The sequence below is a fragment of the Crocodylus siamensis genome, chromosome 9 (genome assembly GCF_052110815.1).
Source record: "Crocodylus siamensis isolate JL-2025a chromosome 9, ASM5211081v1, whole genome shotgun sequence".
NCBI classification, from domain to species: domain Eukaryota; kingdom Metazoa; phylum Chordata; order Crocodylia; family Crocodylidae; genus Crocodylus; species Crocodylus siamensis.
Genome location: NC_143403.1, coordinates 72,331,536 through 72,353,739, shown reverse-complemented (window position 1 = coordinate 72,353,739; position 22,204 = coordinate 72,331,536). Strand labels below are relative to the sequence as shown.

The 22,204-nt window shown below is 39.6% G+C and overlaps 1 protein-coding gene across 5 annotated transcripts in view; it reads right to left on the bottom strand.

The window, feature by feature from the left end:
- ATP2A2 (ATPase sarcoplasmic/endoplasmic reticulum Ca2+ transporting 2) overlaps positions 1–22,204 on the bottom strand; it is a 62,614-nt gene that overhangs the window by 32,326 nt on the left and 8,084 nt on the right. For all 5 annotated transcript variants that reach the window (XR_016444181.1, XR_016444180.1, XM_090062850.1 and 2 more), the window contains exons 4-5: positions 19,194–19,298; positions 11,373–11,511 (exon numbers count right to left, since the gene is read on the bottom strand). Coding sequence is in view for 3 of the 5 variants with exons in the window: in XM_090062850.1 (XP_089918976.1) it covers positions 11,373–11,511; positions 19,194–19,298 (244 nt within the window). In the remaining 2 variants the exon portion in view is untranslated. The remainder of the gene's footprint in view (positions 1–11,372; positions 11,512–19,193; positions 19,299–22,204) is intronic.

Sequence of the window (22,204 nt, the reverse complement as noted above, 5' to 3'; positions counted from 1 at the left end):
GGGAACAACTACCTGTCCACAAAGCGCATCACTGCACACACTGCTCTGTCCCCACTTGAGAAACCACCTCGTCAAAGAAGAGGGTTTCAGCCTCTCTTAACATTCAAGACTGGATTCTCCAAATATGCCAATCCTGATGACATCAGCAGTCACAGGAGAATCGGTGGAGAAGGAACTAAGCTGAAATCACCAATTCATTGACCGTTTGGCAATTTGACCTGCATTATCACCTACAGCTTGTCAGAAATTGGATAATAGGACACAGGATGCTCCATTTCTGGTTTTACTGGTATTCAGTCTAATACTTTCCCTATGACCCCCATCTTCACCTGCTTCCCAGAGAACCTGAGCTCTCATTATCCAAAAACACTCTGACAAGGAACAGCTGGAATAGGAACTCTATTTACAGCAAAGAATAGTATTAGTGTCTTAGGCTACAACATCAGCCAGCATGCCATCTTTTAAATAGCCTGAACAGTTTTAAAAGCCAGTTGGTTAACTTGCACCTGTGATGAGTTTGGAGGGAAAGTAATGCGCTCTGAATTATCGTGGGAATTCCAATCCCTGTTAGAGTTATGGGGTGAGCTGGAAGACGAGCAGTGTCAAGACAACGTGCTTTCACTGCACTCCACGGCAGGCATGCTTTAGCCAAACCACTAAACATTTTAAATTTATGGTTTAAATTTGTTTACAAATGAAAACGAATTCAAGAGGCTTTGAAAACAGCCATTTGACTCCCAACACTACATAAATCAAAGTGTAGCATTTCTAACAGCATTAGAGAGCTTTAAAAAGCACACAGACACACTCAGATGTTAATGGTGTCCAGTTAGTCAAACAACTCTGATCCCCCAATTGCTGACTTGCGAAAAGGGGTGGAGTTTGCAGGTCCAGGTACTTCATGCAATGTAAAATGATTCCACAAATCTCACAGTTAACACTAGTCAATTTGAAAAAGCTGACATAACACATCCTAAATGCTTAAGTTACAGCAACAATTTATTCCTAAATTTAAAAAAATCAGCTTCTTTCAATGGATATTTTTGCTTTATAATGCCAGATGCAAGTGGGCAAGCCATTGCAGTCACTACAGAAAAGCAGGTATCATACACTTTTCTTTTTATCTATTTATTTCTAGGTCCATACCAACTATTCTGTTCACGCTTAAATGTTCACGCTTAAAAACACCAGCATCCATCCGCTGGATAAATCTCCCACCTTACAGAAATATGCATGTGTCACTGCAAGTTTATAGGTCTTACATCCTGTAACCATCACTGTAGTTAGTGGGAATCTTTAGGCAGGTATGTTTTGAAGAACAGTATTTCACCACTGTAAAAGGGAACCACAAAGCAGCTGAAGTGCAAGTAAACAACACTAAGAATAACAAGAGGGCCTGGCGCTGGGTACCAATGACACAGGCGGCCACTAACAGCAAACCTCTGGCTGACAGATACAAAGGGTAAGAAGCAAGAATTCTCACACATGCTTTTTATTCAAGAGGGCAAGAGGGTTAGCTGGAGAAACCGACAGCTGTAATAGCCAAGCTCTAAATGTAGTAATTCCCAAACTTCTTGAACGAGAAAAAAAAAAAAAAAACATGCTGGCAGAATTTCACACCAAGTGTGGTAAATCTGGAACAGGCTGCTAAAGTCAGCAAATGCAAACTCCCTCACTGCTATGGCATATGTTGTCCAAGGCAAGTTCCATACAAGTCCCTTCCTTTGGTTCCAAATATATATCATGCATTGTAATACAATTCTTATTTTAAAGAGAAGTAGTAGCAACAAATGCTGGGAAAGCCTTGTAACAAGCAGGTTACGAACAATTTATAGAAATATTACAAATTCTCGTGGATACAAATATCACAAACATAACACAAGACCTCCTTGGACTTTTTATTTTAGAGCCCACAGAAAAATATACTTGTGATCTTCTAAATTAGGAAGCACATACTGGTGAACAATACTTACTAGGAAGCTGCTTTGCAGCTGTAGTCATAAACTGAAGTTTGACTAATTGAGAATTAGACGCAAGTTACAGCAAAGATAGGTTTAGGTGAACTGAACTTTTAAAACATTCTTGCAATGTTTCATAAATATGTAATCTTTGAGACTGTAATCCTTGAAATTGTCCTCAAGACAGAAATAGATCACACATTAAAATTTCCTCCTCTGGAAACTCCCATTTCAGGACAGCTAATTACCTTCAACTGCATTTGGTGTATGTGTATAAGTTCCTTATTACAACACTCCAGATAAATATATGTGAAACACTGAGGGGGAAGGAGCCCAACACCCTCTGACCTTCATTGTATAAAAAGCATCTTTATTTCCTTGTGCCCCAGGAAACAACAATCCTCACCTCCCGTTTTTTGCAGATACTAGCCCATTTGAGAAGACTCCTATACAGAGGATAGTGAATAGCCATGAAAAATTATAGGGAAAATAGGGAAGATCAAGTCTGCACACTTTATAGTAAAGTTCAGTCATGTGTGAAAAAGTTAATTCTTCCCTTCCCTTAGGAAGACGCAAGGACCCAACCTAGCGAATATCAAGTAATAAGACCATCGTAATAAAGACCTCCCCCCCTCCTACCACCTTCCATTTTAGAACAAAAGCAAGATAATGCTCAATCGTCTCCTGCTCCAACTGTGATAATCAGAGTGCTTAGAGATGATAAAACGTGTTTACGAGGAGGTGGTAAAGATTACCTTCAGGTGCATGCCACAGCTTGGATTATTTCCACAATATTCTCTTCTCTGTGGACTGTAGAGTCATGGCACCCATGGAGTTTACTACTACTGCGATAAAATGTGGATAATCCAATTTCTGCATGCATTATTCAACACGTTTGGGGTTTGGTTAGTTTGTTTTTGACAAAAAGCTGAGATTGGGTGGGTCTAACCCCATGCTCCTCAAACTACCTCCTCCTCCCTCTACCACCAGTCATCCCCAATGGAGCTAGCAACAGAAGCATGGCTTATTTGTTCAGGGATGCCTCATAAAGGCCAGAAGGATCTACTGTGACAGTCCACAGGATTGCCTTGAACTCTATTCCAAAATCACCCAGACTCTAGAAATACTACACACCCTGGTTTAAGTCATTCAAGTGGTAAAATTATCCTCACTGTTAAAGTTATAACTTATTTCTAGTCTGAATTTATTTAACTTCAGTTCCCAGTCATTGCATCTAGTTATACCTGGATGGAAGGCCAGCCTGTTGTGACATTTCTGTTTCCCCATGTAGGTACCTCTGAGCTACTCGAGTACAGAGGGAGCAAGGTGGAAGACAAATCAGATTCACCTTTTATCAGGCCAGCTAAAAATAGAGAACACTAGCACATACTCCCACTGAAGCAGCAAAGTAAAAACATGCATTAGCAAGATAAAATATGCATTCAAGTACCAAAAGGTAAAGCAAGAGTAAACAATTTGTATTTTGGCGGACTACTGTAGATCTGAATATCAGATTTTCTTTAGGTTAACCTAAAGAAAGTTTGCCAGGTTGATGCGGTATTAACAAAACATTACCTTGATGTTCAAGTATTTTGTTCAGCACTGTTTGTGCCGATAATAAATTCCCACTGAAGCACCGGTTCTATTCAGGGTATAGAAGAGCAGGTATGCTACGAATCCCAACGATGGGAGCAGAATCAGCTTCACTCTCTCTAGCTCTGCCTGACAGTAGCAAGCCATCAGGGAAATGCTACAAGACCTCTAAGACAGTTAAAATTGAAGATTCCCTTTATGAATTAAAAATGTGGCCTGCAAATGACACAGATCTGGGCTCTGCCCTGGTTTGAACCTCACTCAACTACAGCAACTTCAGTGGAGCGCGGAACAAGCTGGGAATCACACACAGCATCTCAGCACTGCCTGCCAATATGGGACCACTTCACACACAGCCACAACACCTGCTGAGGACTGATGTACGCCTTAGACACGTGTATAAACTTGCCACTGAATATTTTGTTTTTCCAACATAAGAGCAACGATGCAGATTAAAAATAGTTAAACATGCTTTTAAAATGGGAAGGGAGAAAGCTTGCAGTTCATTTAAAAGCTCTCACCTGGAATTCAATTCAGACTACCAATGCTGCATGCACTGGGGAGGGGGACAGAAGATTTGTGGATCATTTCAGGAGACCACATTACTGTAAGCATGTTCACATTACTGGACATCCCTATTATGTACCACAGGGTACACAGTGAGAGAAAGCAATTGTGTGAGGCAGTGGGTTTTGCAACCTAGTTTGTTTGCATGGCAGAGAGCTGTATGGATAGAGTAGATGAGCTACTGTGCCCCCAGAGCCATTCGTGGGAGGACTGTGTTGCATGTACAGCCAACTCTGCTTTGTTTCACTTTTACCAAGTTATTTAGGCTGGTAAAGGCTCATAAACTTAGACTTCTTTCATCAGATACCTTTTCCTTGCTCCTATTAGGAAGGATCTTGGGACATTCTAAAACTCAGAATATTCTGAATTAGCAACAACGCAGTATCCTGCCTGTGTCAAACAAAAATGCTTTCCTCATCTACAATATTCTAGCATGCTGCTTTTAGTGACAAAAAATAGCAATTTTGAAAATCAGTGGACATTTGAAACTGAAACTTGAGTACTTAAATTGACATACATTAGGTTCCCTTTTCAGAGGTGCTGAACCCCAAGAGCTCCCCTACAACTACTCTTAGAAGTACAGGTACTCTTTATTTCTGAAGATCAGGCTCAGTGTCCTGGGGTGTACATCCAAGGCTCTCAACTGTTATGCAGTACTGAAAAACTCCACTCGAACATACTTCTAGGAGTCAGAAAGACTATATTCACCTCAGCTTTACTTTGAAAAGAGTGAAGATAAGAAACACAAGCTGCAATACCTCATTGCTGGAACAAGGCACAAACCCATTAATCAAAACAGCTGTATTCTACTGCAGTAAGTAACTTTTAGTTCTAAAAACAAACGTTTGGTTCAAGTAGTACACAAATGTAAGAAATTTAAAATCGATTAAAATAAATAAAACCATTCTACCCTCATTTGTCCCGTTGAAATTCCTGTTAAATCTCTGAAACTTGGAGATCAAGGTACATCAGGTGCATCTGTTAAGTACTGCTTTCACTCAGCCAAGTCAAGCTTTAAAACAGTTTAACATTGTGCAAGTTAAAATCTTCAATCTGTTAAAGCTGAGAAACGATGCAGTTTCCAAAAGCCTGTGACAAGTTTTGCAGCATGGCGGTAGTTTTAACAGGCAAGCTGAAAAGCCATTTGAGGATAACATCTGGATGTTTGTTCTGTTCAGCTCTAAAACAAACGGAGTAGCTTAGTAACCTAAATATTCCAGTCCCGAGAACCATGCCACCAGAGGTCAGCACACAAACCTCCAGGGCATGTGTCCCAAAGTTGTTAACTCCGTCCTGAAACGAGAGGTCCTGCTGATGCCTGTTCTTCACTTACTGTGATTATACAAGATAATGCTTAATTATTTTTATGAGCCTTTAAACAGCCTTACGCTGAAGGCTGTCCATTTCTACCAGCTCCACCTAAGTGCATCTTAAAACCCCCCCCCGAAGAAAACCACAACAGTTTTCTCCTGAAACACATTTTCAAATGCGTATACATTTACAGAGCCTTTAGAGTGTATATCTGTAGCTAATGTCCCTACATTTTATCTGTCAAGACTGTTCTGACTGGAGTCTTTTACTCTTGGTGTTTAAACAGACTGTCCACTTTTCTTCACCTTGTTTTACTTCATTGTGAGGTGTTATTACCCAGCCCCTTAACATGGTCTCTATGATAAAAAAAGGATTTCAACTACTGTAAGCTGACACCTGGATGACTCCAGAAAACCATTAAGGAAGAAAAAAGAAAAAAAGCACCTTTTCACCACAGACATTTCAAACTCAAGAACAGGTATGTGACCTCCTCACGACTGCAAGAAGCTGATTCCTTAAACCACCTCTGAAGTGTCCAATACAAGAGCTGTAGTACAAGTTATTATTCATCATCCTTACAGCAGTGACTTAACCGCCAGAGATGTCTACTAGAGATCAGCACATTTTGACAATGATGCAGCACCACCCAGTTCTCAATGGACTCTTACAAGGTACATTAAGCAAATATTTGGCTGGTTTAAAAGAAAAGAAAAAAAAGCCACATTAATGTAATGTATCACTTCTGGGTGAGATTTGTCTAAATCCCACCCAAAGCAGAGTGTTTAGGCTCAGAAATGCCTCTTGACCAAGGGACATGTATTTTGGGACCAACTTCCATTCAGCACCAACTATACTACTACTACTCTATAACAAAAGACCTGTAAGAAAGTACCTCCAAATTAGAGACTGCTTTGACATGTGGGAAAAACCTACCACCTGGTTCTTTACGCCACTCAATGGTGAGACACTTGCCTGGACACACAAATGTCATTGGCGCCCTGCCCAGAATTCCATACCCAGATATGTATCCCAGCATGAAGTGCTCTGTCACTTCCCTACATGGTCATCTTTTTGCAAACACCATGTCAAAGGCCATCCCAATACTCTTACACTCGAGACAGAGGCATGCACACAGTCTCCGTCACCTCCAGGTCTTGACATTAACTATGGTACATAGTGTATTGCTCTTCTACACCAACCCAGAAGCTTTCCCTTGTCTGAAATAAATTTAAAGGTATTGAATGTTTCTGTCTTTAAGTATAGAATTTATAGCACCAATGTAAGGGTCCTTCCTATGCTAAAGCACTTATGAACTGTCCATCTTTCCTTAGGCTTAGACCTTTAAAAAGTTCCTTGATATTCACCAGTCACCTGCATTCAAACAAAAAAAGTCCAACTAGTTTTTGTTGAGACTCAAAACAGCTGAGAAAGAAAATGTTACTCGACTGAAATGCCTTAGAGAATCTGTTTGCAGAATTTAAAGCCCATAAACTAATTTTTCAAAATCAGATATCATCAGTATGAACATGTGACCAGATTTAAATCCATTCCAGTAATATTTGAATAGCTACATGCATTTATTTACAAACAAATGTTATCAACCTTAATAAGAACAATTCACACAAAATAAGTAGAGGTTCCTCCGTGTAAAAAAGCCTACTGGTACCTATACATTGTGATCAACAGCAATTCAAGTGAATAGATCATCTAACTGCAGGAGTCCCCATTTGCAAATCCAAGTTATAGCAAATCCCTTTGCTTTTACTGTTTGGGGGGAAAGTTTGTGGAGCAAAAAAAAACAAACAAAAAAACCAAAAAACCACACAAAACAAGACACCAAACCCAGAAGTGTCAACATCTGCAATAAAGCTCCTAGAAAAAGAATAACTTGAGACCTTTTGTTTAAAGCACTGATTCGGGATGTTAGAAGTTACTCAGCAGCCAGCCTACCAATTGCCTATGGTATCACTGACAGTAAAGCTAAAAAAATTAACCACACCTGCAGGCAAAAGAAAAACAGTTACCCACATCAGAAGCATATGTTCTACCAAGCAAAAAAAAAAAACCCACCCCAAAACTCCAGACAACACTTCCCTACACTTTCACTGCTGTAATGAATACATGGAAGGCTTTCATATCAAGCACACAAATGCAGATGTAAAGCATGCATTTATGCATTCAGTTTGCATGTGCAATTAAAAAATGTGAATAGAAAATTAAGAGCCAGATTCAGACAACTTCAACCACAATCAGGAAGGTAACTTTTTACAGGAGTCAGTGATGGTTACTGAGAAAAGTAGAATCTGCTAGATGGCCAAGCAGACCCAAACAAACAGCCAGTTGAGCCCATGGTACCCAATTTTCACATCTGTGACAACCATATGGGCAACCCTACTTGAACAGAGCTTTCAAGAAAAGCTGAAGTTCTTGAAACTGGAGCATGCACCCCCTCCCCATTAAAGCTAAAGTTAGAGTACAGTTGGTTAGCTTGCTCCCTTTGAGATCTCTAATATCTGGCCTTGAGAGTAGGCTTCACTTCTCCAGACGGATTGTGCGATCATGAGCTTTCTTAATTACATCACACTTCCCAAGAAAGCAGTAACCTCGGTTTTGGTACACGACAGGTTCCTTGTATTAAGAGGAAACAGGATTGGTTAAGAAACTGAAATTTATTTTATTTGATCATTCCCCTTGGTTTGGATGCCTCCAGTCACAATTTAAGTCAATCCCAGATGCACCGACAGGCTGACTATCCATTCACAATTCTATTAACATTCCTTTACAGAGTAACAAAAGTAACAGAATTGTAGAAAAGCAAAGCTGGAAGGGCCCTTCAGAAGTCACCAAGTCCAAAACCTGACTACAGGCAGAATTATCCCCATCCAAGCCATTCTATACATATCCACGGTCTAACCTATGAGCAAGACTATACAAGTCACCCCCAACACAACCACAAGGTATATCAACCTGACATGCCACAGGCAAAGCAAGGGGACAACAGCAACGAACATCCTGCTGCTGCAAGGGTTAAAATGTGTTTGCAATCCAAGGAAGAGGGCCATGTACCCCACTAGAGGAAGGCAACCCCCTCCTGCCCCCGAGCAATACCAATCTGACCATTGGGTAAAATTCCTTCCTAACCCCAAATATGGCTATCGGTCTGACCCCCAAGCAGAGCAGCAAGACCCTTAAGCCAGGACGCTTCAGGTTTAAGTCCTTGCAGGAGCACTGGCAGAGCCCAGTTACAATCCTCAGCCTCGACTGCAGCCAACCCCCAATGGTTTGGAAGAACGCAAAAAGAAAGCGCATACACCCCCGCCCCCAGCGGGAGGCAACTAATAAATAAAAAAAATTCCTTCCCATCCTCATGTGGCAACCAGCAAAGCCAGAAGAATAGGAAATACCTGAACATAAGCAGAGGTGTGCCCAGATCATCCCTGACTGATGCCTCCAACCTCCCCTCTCTGCAGTAAGTAAGCAATTTTTTCCCTCTTCTTTATGGCAGCCCTTCAGAGATTTAGAGACTGCTATCAGGCCCCTCTTAAGTGCTTTTTCTGCAAGCTGAACATTCCTACTCCTCTTGTAGGACTTGCCTTCCAAGCCCTTTATCATTTTTGTCACCTGCCTCTGGATCCTCTCTAACTTCTCCATGTCCTTTTAAAAATGTGGAGCCCAAACTGCACACAATACTCTAGATGAAGCCTAACAGTGCTGATTAAAGAGGCACTGTGACCTCTTGTGTCTTGTACCTAATGCCTCTGTAGACGCATCACAAAACTACATTTGCTTTGTGTGGCTACATCACGCTCTAGACTCATACTGGGTCTGTGAGCTACCAAGACACTTAGATCCTTCGCTGTAGCGCTGTCATACAGACTGGTCTCACCCATTTTGTATTTTGCATTATTCTACCAAGCTCTGTAGCACCATGCATGTATCAACATGGATACGTTAACCTATTAGCTCCAGCCCAGCCTTCCAAGCTGTCAAGATCCTTCTGAATTGTACTCCTGTCTTCCAACATGTTCGCAATCCTTCCCAGTTTACAGTCTTCTGCCAATCTGCTCAAAAAGCTCTGTTTCAGCATCCAAATTGTTAATAAACACGTTGAACAGCACTGGGCCCAGGAAACACCCTTATGGGACTCCACACAAAACCTGCTGCCATTCAGACATGGCTCCATTTATAATTACCCATTGCTTGCAGATAGAGTTCCCATGACAGAGATAACTGCCTTCAAAAACCACTAGTCTGGTGCTGACATTTCAGGTCAGGTCAAAGATTGCTATAATATGCCTCCAGACCTGAAGTTTGTACTCCTGTTCTCAAGGAGGCTCAAAAATAAGTCAGAACTTCTGCTATTGAAACAAATGCTAAAAAAAATATAATTTCAATTTTTGCATGCAAGTGAATGCCAGAACAGTAGCACTGGAGAAGCGCAAACATTACTGAAATCCACAGAAAGTACTGATTTATCAGGTAACTAATACAAAAATCAGCACTTTATTTTTCCTTCTGTTCTTGCTTAAGAACAGATACAAATGGGAAGGTAACTTAACTGTTTATGGAGAGATGCATTCTCACTATAATTTCTGTTTACTGGGATCACTATAACTGTATCCTACAACATGAAGTCAGAGGTTTAGAACTGGGTTTAGGAATTTTAATGAGTGAAACCTGGGCCAACAGCCAACACTAACCTCACCTGGAAAACCTACTTTCCTTGAATACTAATAGCAGGATAGTTGGTCTTACAAGTACCTATTTATTTTTTCCTGGGAAACTAATACGACTAAAAACAAAGTGAGAAGGATGAGAAGAAACACTGACATACATCTTAAGGTGATCTCAGAGGACCAGTAATTCATATAATAGTTAATGGCCTAAAAATTGTAAATGCAGCTATTTATGGGGTTTCTTTTTTAAACAAGACTCACCTAGGAGCTTTGTCTGAATAAGAAGCACATAGCAAAAACCTTCTACACAAAAGGAAGCAGCTATTGGCAGCATAGCCATGTTCACAAGCAAGCAAATGTCATGGCAGTCTATCCAAAGTATAATGGAACACTACTCAAATTCTGGCATGGCTTTTTCTAAAATACCAAAGTTAGAAGACAACTGTTCCAAATGCAAGAAGCCTGCAGTACTATAGACATATGGTTCAATCACACTAAAATGAGTTGATTTAGAAAAGTTACATTTCTATTAGAAAAATGTGCCCGTGATTACAGATAACACTTGAAAGATTAAACAAAACCACGTTTCTTTAGTTTACTTAACACAAAGTCATTTTTGGTTATGTGGATCTTCTACACAGCAACAGGAGAGAAAAAACAAATGTTTGTTACCAATAACAAAAGCAAGCATCATGAACAAATATATTCTCATAAAGGAAAGTATGCAACTGGCCCCTGCAGTAAAACTATAAAATGATGGGTGTTTTTGTCCTAAAGAGTTTAAAGGCAGAAGATGTCTGTGCTAACTTTTGCACTTGCTTCAGGGGAAGGCATATCAAACTACACTAGGTAGATTTCAAAGCTGGCCATTTAATAAGCCAAATATTTATATCCAATAAGCAAAGGAAGAATTGTTTTTTCATGCATTGTTTGGAAAGGGGGGATAGCTTGAACCCACAGTCGGAAGGCTAGACCTTAGCATTGTGGAAAAGAGCAGAGGTTGTAGTCCAGCGAATAGCAAGGCTGTGCTTTGCTTTTACAACTTCCAGTCAAAAGGTAATGCTCCCTCAAGACAATTCCTAGATAACATACTCATTTAGCGTAAGATAATTACAGATGAACAGAGATGGGATTTGTACAAAAACATGAGTAGGATACTTAATTCCCTCAGGCCCCTTTGAAAAAAAATCCCATTTTAGGGCCTCAAATTCATTAAAAACTAGGCCACTTGAATGTGCAACAGTAGCATTCTGTAACAATAGCTTACCAGCTACTTCTACAATATCACCAGGGACAATGTCTCTTGCTTTAATCCTCTGTACACTTTTTCTGTCTTGTCGATACACTTTGCCCATTTCAGGTTCATATTCTTTAAGAGCTTCAATAGCATTTTCTGCATTTCTTTCCTGAAAGAGAGAAATAAGATGCAAGGTCATAAAAGCTAGACATACTGCTAGAACAATCAGCTCTCCAATTCTGTATTCATGGCATGAGATGACATTGTAATCAGTTCTGCCATGCTCATTCAAACAGAAAATGACAGGACCCCTTAAGTAACTGAAACCTTCAAATTGAGGTTGCAGCCAGAAAAGCAACACAAACAGAATTCAGATATTAGTGGGCACCTGAAGGTCAAGAAGCCTTTATCTGGTTTTGTCAAAGTCATCCCTCAAGAATATTTATTATCTTGTTAGTAGGAAACAATGGAAAACAATAGTTTTAGAAATCATGAGATTACAGTCTGACCTGAAGTAACACTTCAGCAGAAACGTTAATAAAAAACCTGTTGGATATACTCATACATCAGCTGTCCAGTTCAGAAATACACATCCTGATACCCAAAAATATCCCTACCCAAGACCAGTCTGTAGTTCTCTCCAGGTAGAAATGAGTCAAGGAAAAAAAAAAAAACAGCAGAAAGGCAATTATTTTTTCAGAATTAAACTTACTTCTGAGCTATTTTCTTGTGCCCATCCTTTAGGTCTTTGTCCTATATTTGAACCTTTCCAAATTATGAGGCAAGCATATATCCACTTACAATAGCATTGGTCATCTAGCTTGGATATAAGTATTGTCCAAAAGCCCTGTTCTTTTCACTTGTGAAGTAAAGATACTACATGACATTTCACACACTTTACTTGCCAACAAAGTACCTACAACTTCCTGTATATAGTGCCAAGACTGGTACTCTAGAAGAAAGAGCAACACACTTAGACTACAGATACAAACTATGACTATATGTATGGTCTCCAAAACAAAACAATTCTTTTCATAATTCAATTCAAAGATAGTCAAGTTAATGTCCGCTAACTTGAATTCACCACTCTTCTCAAGCCAGCTCTATTTAGCTTTCTACAAGATAACAAACTATACTGGCAATCATTCAGATATCCAGACAAATACTATTTGGCAAAAAAGAGGTAAGGTTGAGAACGCTGCTTCTTAAAATCTTGCTAAAATGCTATAGATTAAAGCCCCAAACTGCCTAGTTCAGTAATTTACAGCTGAGGCTTCAGTACCAGCTGCAACTCTAATATCACCATCAGCTTACGCTAGAGAGTAGTTGCCACAGGAGACGAGACCTGGTTTACTTCAATATTTATTCTTAAATTTGTCCTATTGTTGGACTACCTTAAGTGCAGCTGTACTAGTTGGACAGTCTACTAGTGGTTCCACAACGTCTTTGCATTCTTTCAATGCAGATGACAACAGACAAGATACTAACAGCTTGTTTCAGCTGGTGTGTCAACATCCACGGAAGTGAGAAAGTGATTAGTGCAAACAGCTTAGGCCTGCCCGGCTGAATACAGAGAGTCTCACATGGTATACAAAAGTCTATACTGACCTTTCCATAATACGTTTCCCTAAGCAAATTCAAACCCCAAGTTAAGACACTACTAAAAATATGTCAGGAGGTAGCAGAGCTGACTGCTGGTAGCCAGCCCTTTGTACAGTACCAGTTCAAGTGGGTAAAGGATCAGAAGGGCACAGAACACATCTTGAAGGTGTGGGTTCCATCAAGTCGCCTGCCAAACTGTGAAATGGTGAGAGACAGGCACCGGGACACCAAACACTGGAGGCTACTGTCCTCTCTGAACTGTAAGGAAACTGGGACATAGAGCTCAAATATAGAATATTTCCCAGGGCAGAAGTGAAGTCCTTGCCTGTGCGCTTATACAGAAAGCAGCCCTCAGTACAAAAGTAAATAATACAAAATCAGAAAAAAAGAAACCCTCAGTCCCCTCGATCAGAAATTGGGAGGTGGGTGGGAGCAGGTATGAATCTTTGTTTCTGTGCTTCACAGTCTCTCTCAAGCAACTCAGATCCAATTCCTCCAACCTGGTTTCCTCTAAAATATTCAGAAAATTCTCTTCCTCCCGTAAATATGCTAAAAGTATAATGCCCACAAAACAAAGAGGAAAGAAAGATCACTCACTGGTGCCAAGATAGACTCTTGCCTGGATTCTCTGCGGGTATTATCCAAAAAACTTAAGGCATTTGCTCTTTTAGCCCTTCAGAGTGGTTCAGTAAAATATAAAGTTCTCTCTAACAAATCTTTATTTAGTATGTCACTTTACACAGCCTTCTGCATATTCTTCCTTTGTACTTAATTACCATAGTGAAATGCTGGACAACAAGAGAGATACTTTGTTTCATTTTCAATCTGCTCCTTTAGTATTCTTTTTCCCTACAGATTGTCCAACCTCAACAAGTTAATTTTTTTTAGGGATTTCTCAGCTCATTACAAGTAACAGCAAGACAGCTTTAATGTAGGCATTATTTCAACTGCAATAAGCTAGTACTGTAAATTTTACCTATAAAAAGGGATGCTACAACAACTACTATCAATCACCTAGATGATATCTGTCCATCTTTTGAAGAAGTTATGCTAACAACTGGATCATATCCTAAGGAAAAAAAATCTACCATTATTTTTCCCCTATATTTGAGAACCATAATGCCAAAACACCCTCATCTACTGACACTTCCTACCCTGGTTTAATTCTGCCCTCAAATGGATCCATTATTTGTTCTGAAACTCCTCCCATCAAGGAATCATAGGTAGATACTTTAGAAGAATAAGGAGTGAATACACACTGAAGTGTAATGAATGTTTGCTCTAAGGGCATCTCAGTCCGCCTTCAACTACAGCAGTTACTTCCTATGCAGTAACAGTAACCCCTGCTTTTAGTTATTCCCACCTAGCACATTTAGGGCACATAAAGAGGTAACAAGTACCCCCTAACCCAACCAAGCACTAAATGAGATTTTTCTTCTACCTTTCTTGTAAATTAATTTCACTCTCCCCCTACAGGTAGAAAATGTAATTGATACAAGTCTCTCACATGTTCACCAGCAAGACAAAGAATTCCATTTCAGGTCTCCTAAAAAGGATTAAAAAAATTGTTCCAGATAGATTATGTTTTTTGCTTCTTCTCTCAAACTAGAACAGGAGTTTTAGATTGCTGAAGTTTATTTTAGTGGAAAATTTCTTCATTTTCTATTACAATTGTGGTATACTGAAGGCGGCCTTCCTCTTATCTGATCTTACTGGATAGGATATGCTAGCACCAGAATCCATCATCAGGAGATACCACTCTTGTCATGTGCACAACAGCATGCAAACTGGTAAGTCTACACTTTGCTCTCCAATGCAGGTAGAAGACGACTATCGTTTCACAACCCCACAAGTGGGAGAGGTACATAGATTCTGCTGCTAGAGAAGTATATTAATTGCACAGAGATTAGTCCAAGATGAGACTGGCACTCCAATAACACAGGTTGGAATCCAACCCAGAAACAAGCAACTTCTTTAGAGGTGCCCCATTACATCAGTTCATATTGTATCAGCACCATTAAAAGAAAAATCAGCATTAAATCGGCAATCAGCTTTTTTTCGCTGATGTGGCCAATAATGTCACCAATAAGTGCCGCGTGCAGCCAGGACTGCAGCACAGCACCTGGAGAGCAGCATCCATCCAGTAAGTCTGCGGGAGAAGGAGGGGCACGGAGTGGGGAGATCACATCCCGGTGGTGAGGAGCGGGGCAGGGTCTGCCCAGTCGGATTGAGGCCCGTGCCTCCCCTGGAGGTGTGCACAGCAGCAGGAGCTGCCCCTTCCCAGACCAGCCATTGGGTCCATCCTGTGCTCCACCCCACCCTGGATGGGCAGTGCCTGCCCCTGCCCCAGCCCCACTTTCTCCTTCACCACAGGGGCCTTGATCTGCCTCCCCACACCCCTTCACCACAACAGACTTACCAGCCCGATGCTGCTCTCCATGCTGCCAGGCTGCATATCAGGAATCGGACCAGTACTGGCTAACACAGCTGGTCAATAACTGGCCATCAGTATCGGCCCACAAAACCTTTATCAGTGAACCCCAAATCTTCTCTCGCTCTCCCCTTGCCCTCAAACAAAATACTCTTAAATTTTTCCCCTTAGGTGTGCAAAAGGGCAGCTCCTTTCCTGGTCAGTGCCTCCCTATTTTCTTGATAGCAACGGAGTGGGTAGAAGAGTTATCACTGGTTATGCTACAAAATTCTGCACAAGGTAAGAGCAGGAATTGAAAAGATGCAGGTTCTAATAACACCGATCCTACAGGGTTTTTTTAATTCATTTTTGAACTGTAAAGGTAACAGCTGCAAAAAAGCAAGGTATGAAGGTCTGGCAACCACAAGAGAGAAAATTGTTGACCATTGTAAAAGAAAATGTCTTCATGTGAAAGGGAGAGTATACTTGTTCCTAGAAGTTCTAGTTGGATGGATGTACAGTACTTATTTTGCCACCCACAGAGTTTAGTATTTGATAATTATGCTCCTGTTGACTAGGCATTTGCACTTTTGAATCTGTAACAAAATAATTCCTGGTACTAACTCTCATCAAGGACTCCAGTTTAGAACAAAGGGAGCCATTAAACAACCATACATTTTACTAGTGGGAACAAGGCACTAAAAATCAACCCTTTAAAAATAAACATCAACTCTGAAAACCTTTGAAAAAAAAAAAAACATTTTTGGGGAAAAAACATGAGGGAGAAAAAACAATTAAGTTTTACAGATAAAGAAGGTCTGGCAGGTCTCTTAGATAACTGAGAGTCAAGGTCCTAATGGACAGCATCTTACATGTTCAAAAACTGGAGGTTAAGATTTTCACAGCCATGCTGATGCTCTACCCATGAATGCATTAAAAACTTATCTACTGAGCTCCAAGTGTGAAAACAAAGCTTTCAGAGTGTCACAGGAATTTTGTCTCTTGACAAAAACAGAAAATTTGAAACAGCAGATAGCAACACACTTAACTTACTTGCTGCTTTCAGTTAAAAAGTAAATACCCTTCCTGATAGACAGCTTCCTGATAGACAGCTGGCTCAGATCTATAAATATGAATATAAAAGAAGTTTCTTGGACAGCTCTTCAGATTTATTAGTTATTTACTCAAGGTCATTGTGTATGTGCTCTGACCAAATGGAAACTTCCTAGTGTTTTAATACTGCTACAGAAATTAAGATGCAATTTAACTATTTAGATACAGCTAAATAGTTAAAAATGCTTTTGATTAATTCAGCATGTGAGACAGCAAGTGAAAAAACAGATGTCAGCCAAGTATGCCATTACAGACTATGAAGTGGCTTTCCCCATATACCTTCTAAATTATTAACATACCACTTGCTACAACAGACATATAAAGAAAAAAGGCCTCATTTATCAGAGAAGCTTCAGCTTTTCACATTTACTTATTCTGTTGGCTCTTCTTCCCCCTCCTACTAAGATACTTTAGAGTATGGCAAAAAACAGAGCACAAATATAGCTGCTTTGCTAACCTGAAGTCATAACTGTATTCCCCACCTTCACTAGGTTTTGTGGTTTTTAAACAAGCATAAAAATTGGACCAATTCAGCACTAGGGAAGGAGTTTTTATATTCTTAATTTTTTTTAAATGCAGATTTGTCATTGTAAGCTTTGTAATAAGACCAGACTACCTGTCCAGAGTTCCCACCTAACACTGCGGTTTGGCAATTTCTCATGTCCTTGCTTTTGCAGGGTTTGAGTTATGGATATTGTATGCATAATAATTCCGTTTCACACTTCAGTTTGTTTTATATGTTGGTAAGTACTAGAGAATTTTCTGAGTATTTTAGTTAGTATGAGGAATTGTCTGTTTCTATACAAGTGATATAAACTATAATTTGTCTAGAATAGAATTTCTTATTCTCCATTCCAAAAAATCTCTTTTTATAAAAATAACTCAAAGATTCAGTACCAAAGTCATTTGGCATCTGGAGACCAGTTTTATGAAGTTGTCCTAGTATTACCTCTTTGAATATTAGCAAGAAAAGAAACAAACCAGAACTGGCTATACTGTGCAATGCTAGGGACTGACCAGTCTGTTTACCAGAACAGGGACTTTCAACACACTAAATCTTTTTAAAAACCTTGACCCATTTTGGTCAACCAAAGCAATCTAAGAGCCAATAAGGCAAGAAACATTTCTGCCCTGGAAGAGATGTTTTTCCAAAACAGTTTAATTTTTGTCTGTATAGGCTCAGAAATAACGTCAGCCACGTTACTGTTAAAAAAGTCACTGGCACTATGACAATCAAATAATCTAAGTTCATCATGCCACTTTAAAACTGGCTTAAATATAAAAGTCACTCTTTCTAAAGAACTGTTTAAAAATGACTGTTTACTTAAAGAAAGCAATTCAACTATGACTTCTTAGATTACAGCTACAGAATTAGTCAATAGAGCAAAACATTTATGATCAAGACACCATTAAAATAGGACAGAGAAAAAGGAAGATGGAGACTTTACAATCTCACCATCTGATTACCAAGCTGCTGGTGAGTAAAGTTCTTTATGCAGCATGATGGCTACTATCATGTGTAAGCTCTGAACTGTCAACAGCAATTCAACTTTATTTTGAGAAACTTCTTATTCCTGATGAGAAAGGATTCTTGCCTTATCAGGCTTGAGATTGCTAGGCTACACAAAATAGTTTTCATTTAGCACAAAGACCCTTTGGAACCAACCAAGTTCACAGCTGATTTTAAAAGGTTCTATAAGAAGCACTTTAGACAGAACTCCTGGCATTTCAGAATAAAATACAGTTCTTTTACTACAATCTTTATTCAAACACTTCAAATTCTGGACCACAGCTTTCAATAAACAACAATTAGTTTCCGCATGCGAAGCAACAGCAACATTTTAAAACGTAGTTAGAAAGACTGTAACTTCACAAGTTTTGCCTGTTTTTCTTCAATTTAACATTGTTCATCTTACTAACTCATTGCCACCTTCGGCAGTCAGTATGTTTGTTTCTTTTCTATTCTACTTGCTATTCCTAATATTTCTTTTCCTAATGCCAGGTGGTCTGAGCTGCAATGTGAAAACAAAAAAGGAACTGCAAAATGTCAAACTGCAGTCTGAGCCACCACAAGTCATCAAGTAAAAAAACTGCAATTCTAATATTTCATTAAGTAGTGTAATGGTTTTGCCAACTAAAATTTATGTCATATGCCAACATAACCTGGAAGATCTCTAATATACATGGCTCATACTACCCAGCACAGGAATTTCACAGTAAAGCTGACATTTGTTCTTAAAGAGAGATAGCTACATGCAGTTAGACCCACAGATATGCTTATTCAACTGCAACTTTAAAATCTTGAGTCTGGCAGCCTAATTTTTAAGTAAACCACATTTGTTTCAACTTCCAAGAGACTTTATCCTGTTCTGGAGTACTGTTACTTAAGGTTAAGAAGAATAATTATGAATTGTTCCTAGTCTGCATGACCTCTTTTCTGAGTTGCTGAAGGTGTATTAAACCAAACATATGGCCCAACACATCTTGGTTGGTCAGGCTGCACCATATATTTTATTCTTAACATTTGCAAACCTTCTTTTAACCTTTAATTTAAAACACTTCCCTGACATAATTTATTAATTTTTCAATGTTGTTGAATTAAATTAAGTATATACACCGTAAAAGACAATATACTGCTTTTAAGAGTCTCATTGTATAAACATCATATGCTTCTAATAGTCATGTGCAAAGGTTTGCTGAGGTTTGGCATTAAAGTGTTTGCTTACCTGCCACACGCCGACAATTGCATTGGCTACTAATATAAGTAAGATTACAAAAGGCTCTACAAATGCTGTGATTGTTTCTTCACCTTCTTCAAACCAGGCCAAAACCTGCAAGAGAGACCACAGTTAAATAACACAACAGATTTATACATCCACCATGGATAAGTAATTACATACTAAAAATGTAATTTGGAGTTCTCTCAAAAACAGAGACATGATCATTTTTGCATCAGGAAGTTCCAGGGAAATTTCACGTTTCTTAGAATGTATGGTATATCATCCTGAAAATTTTTTGTTGCCTTATTTTAGCACATCCAATGCAGTGGAAGACTAAACTGAATTCTGTTTAGTTATCAAATTTCTTGCCTTTCCCTACAAACTTACTTTCTACTGAAATATTATTCACGTGCTAGAAGTAATCAGAATTTATAAAGTATTAAAACAAATTCTCTACAGCTAAGCTACACAAGTTTTGCAAGCCAAAGGAAAATTAAATACAACAGTAGCAAATTACTAGTGTGATTTTGCTCTTTAAAACCAAATTTAAAAACATTTACTTATACCATTATACCAGCTTTTACAGAAACATAACATATACAATCCAACTGTATCTCTGCCTGACCAGGCACTTAGGTTTTGGCCCAGATTCATGTTGGTACTGTTAATGATTGGGAGGCGCACATAGCAAAAAGGCTTTTTTCTTCTTAAGATATGCTGCTTGTAAATTAAGTTCCCTTTGCTGTTCTGAGCAAAAGCGGACTACACAAGGCCATAGCTTAGGAAGTTTAAAAATGGGAGAGAGTTAGAAACTACAATCTACAATTAGGCCCACCTAACAAAGTGCTCACTTTAAAGCTTTCCAAAGGCACAGGATATCAAGAGCTAGAATGAGATCAAAGTACAAGAATTCCTCATGTTTCTGAAAACATGAAGACAATTCTCCAAACTGATGTAGAAGTTTAACACCATGCGTTTTCCACAGTTTTGTTTCTAGTACAATCCCAAGAAGACTCAAACAACTAAAGATGCCACATTTTGGGAGAGTCTACATGTGACACTATGGCGACCAAGGGCAAGCATCTGCAGGCAAGAACTGGGATACAGAAGCAACTTCTCCATACCAATGCGCTCCCCCAGTATAGCACGCCACTACAGCGAAGTGGCTGCTAACAATAACCGTGCGCTAAACGTATAGCACAGTACGGGTTGTTACTTCCTTGTGATTTAGTGCTTCCAAAAGGAAATACAAAATCACAGTGTAGTAATAATGTTGCCATAGCTACACGTGTAGACCTCCCTTTGAAGGCTTCCGTTGAATTTTGGTAATCATCTACACCTTTGTCATTCACCAATTCTTAATCAGTTCAAGAACTCATGGAAGAACCCTATTCACTGACTAAGACCTGGCAACCTTCCGCAATGACTGAAGAGGGGGAGAGAATTTTGTTAGTCAATATGTTGAGCAACAAGAAGCATCTGAAATGACAATAAGTAGGAACAATGTGTTGAGGTAATTAGTGCTGTAGTTAAGCAATGGCACTGAATCACCAAAAGCCTGTAGCAAGCATCATCATACTGCACTAGACCTACTGCTCAGTTGTGTAACACACCAGGATTTTCAGAAGGAAGGTGTAACATCAAACCTCAAACAGAAAAAGCCCAATCAACCCAACCAAGTTCAGCATGAAAGCAAGTTTAGTTAAGACAGTGAAAGTGTTTGACGCTTCAGTGTTATTAACCACACCTTGGGTCCTGCAATAAGCAAGGCAGCACCCTGTTAGGCTCAGTTAATTGATCTTCTCAAGCAATATAGTGAAGAGAACATAAAGCTTCATAGTTCCTAGCCTTTTATTCCAATCCTGGGAATTTTGGGTCATAGATACAGCCAGTGAATCAGTAAAAAAGTCACCATCACTACTGGCTCCACCAAATGTAACAGTTCTTTCTATGCAACAGCCACCATGGTCACAACCACCAGTAAAACTAGAAGAGCAGCTGCTGACACGTGCTAACCTTCTGAGAACACGCAGGCATATTATAAAGCCCACTGACCTGGATAAATCCATTTAATATCCCTGGGTGTGGGCAGACAGAATATTTCAAGTCAGCCTTAGTGGGAAAGCAGCAGCAGACAGATAACAGAAGCTCCTAACTATGTAACCCTGCCTGATCACGTGGAGAATAACGCCCCCCAAAAAACAGGGTTAAAAGCTCTGCTGATGAATACACTGGTTTTGGCTTCATCCCTCTGCTTCCATCCCAAATTAACAAATCTATTATGTTTTCCCCATGCTGTATTGACAAGGAACTATAATTGTGCCAGTTATGCCAAAACAACTATACACCTGTTCCCAATTTTAAATAATTTCACAGCAGTTTGTAAAACTGTACTACATGTGAACCTCTGTCTATAACCTGCATCATTTTCTCCCCATCTCTTACAGGTTCCAATGAGGAATAGTTGAGTCTGTTTTGAAAAACAAGGCACTATAAATGCAAGTAGCTTGCAACATTTATATCAGCCACATACAGAACTAGCTGGAGTAATTAACATTTGCTTACAGCATATAGTATTATGTGACAAAGCAAAGGACATGCAACAGGCAAGGATCAAGAAAAAACAATTCTGCTCCACCTCATAAGCCCCCCCCAACACTAATAGGAGCAGCTAAAATCACAGCTCATGAGCTACACGTAGCCACCACAGGGATTTTAAACACAGCTCCTAAAGAAAGAAATTCATACTCTGGGGTATGTGCATTTTCAAAGTTGTGCCTTGCCATGCTCTCAGCCAAGACAAAGCTTTGATTCGCAGCTAGAAGGGTTATTAGCAAGTTCCGCCACTCCTGTTCTGTAACAAAATGCAGGACTGGAATGGGCCTCCTGAGCATCAAGTTCAGCCCAGTGTCCCCAAACAGCTATCTGCACAAAGAATCTGCAAAATCATATGCTGCAAACTTCACACAGCACAGCCACAAAACACCCTGCTAAAGGAAGAAAAGGCTATCAAACCC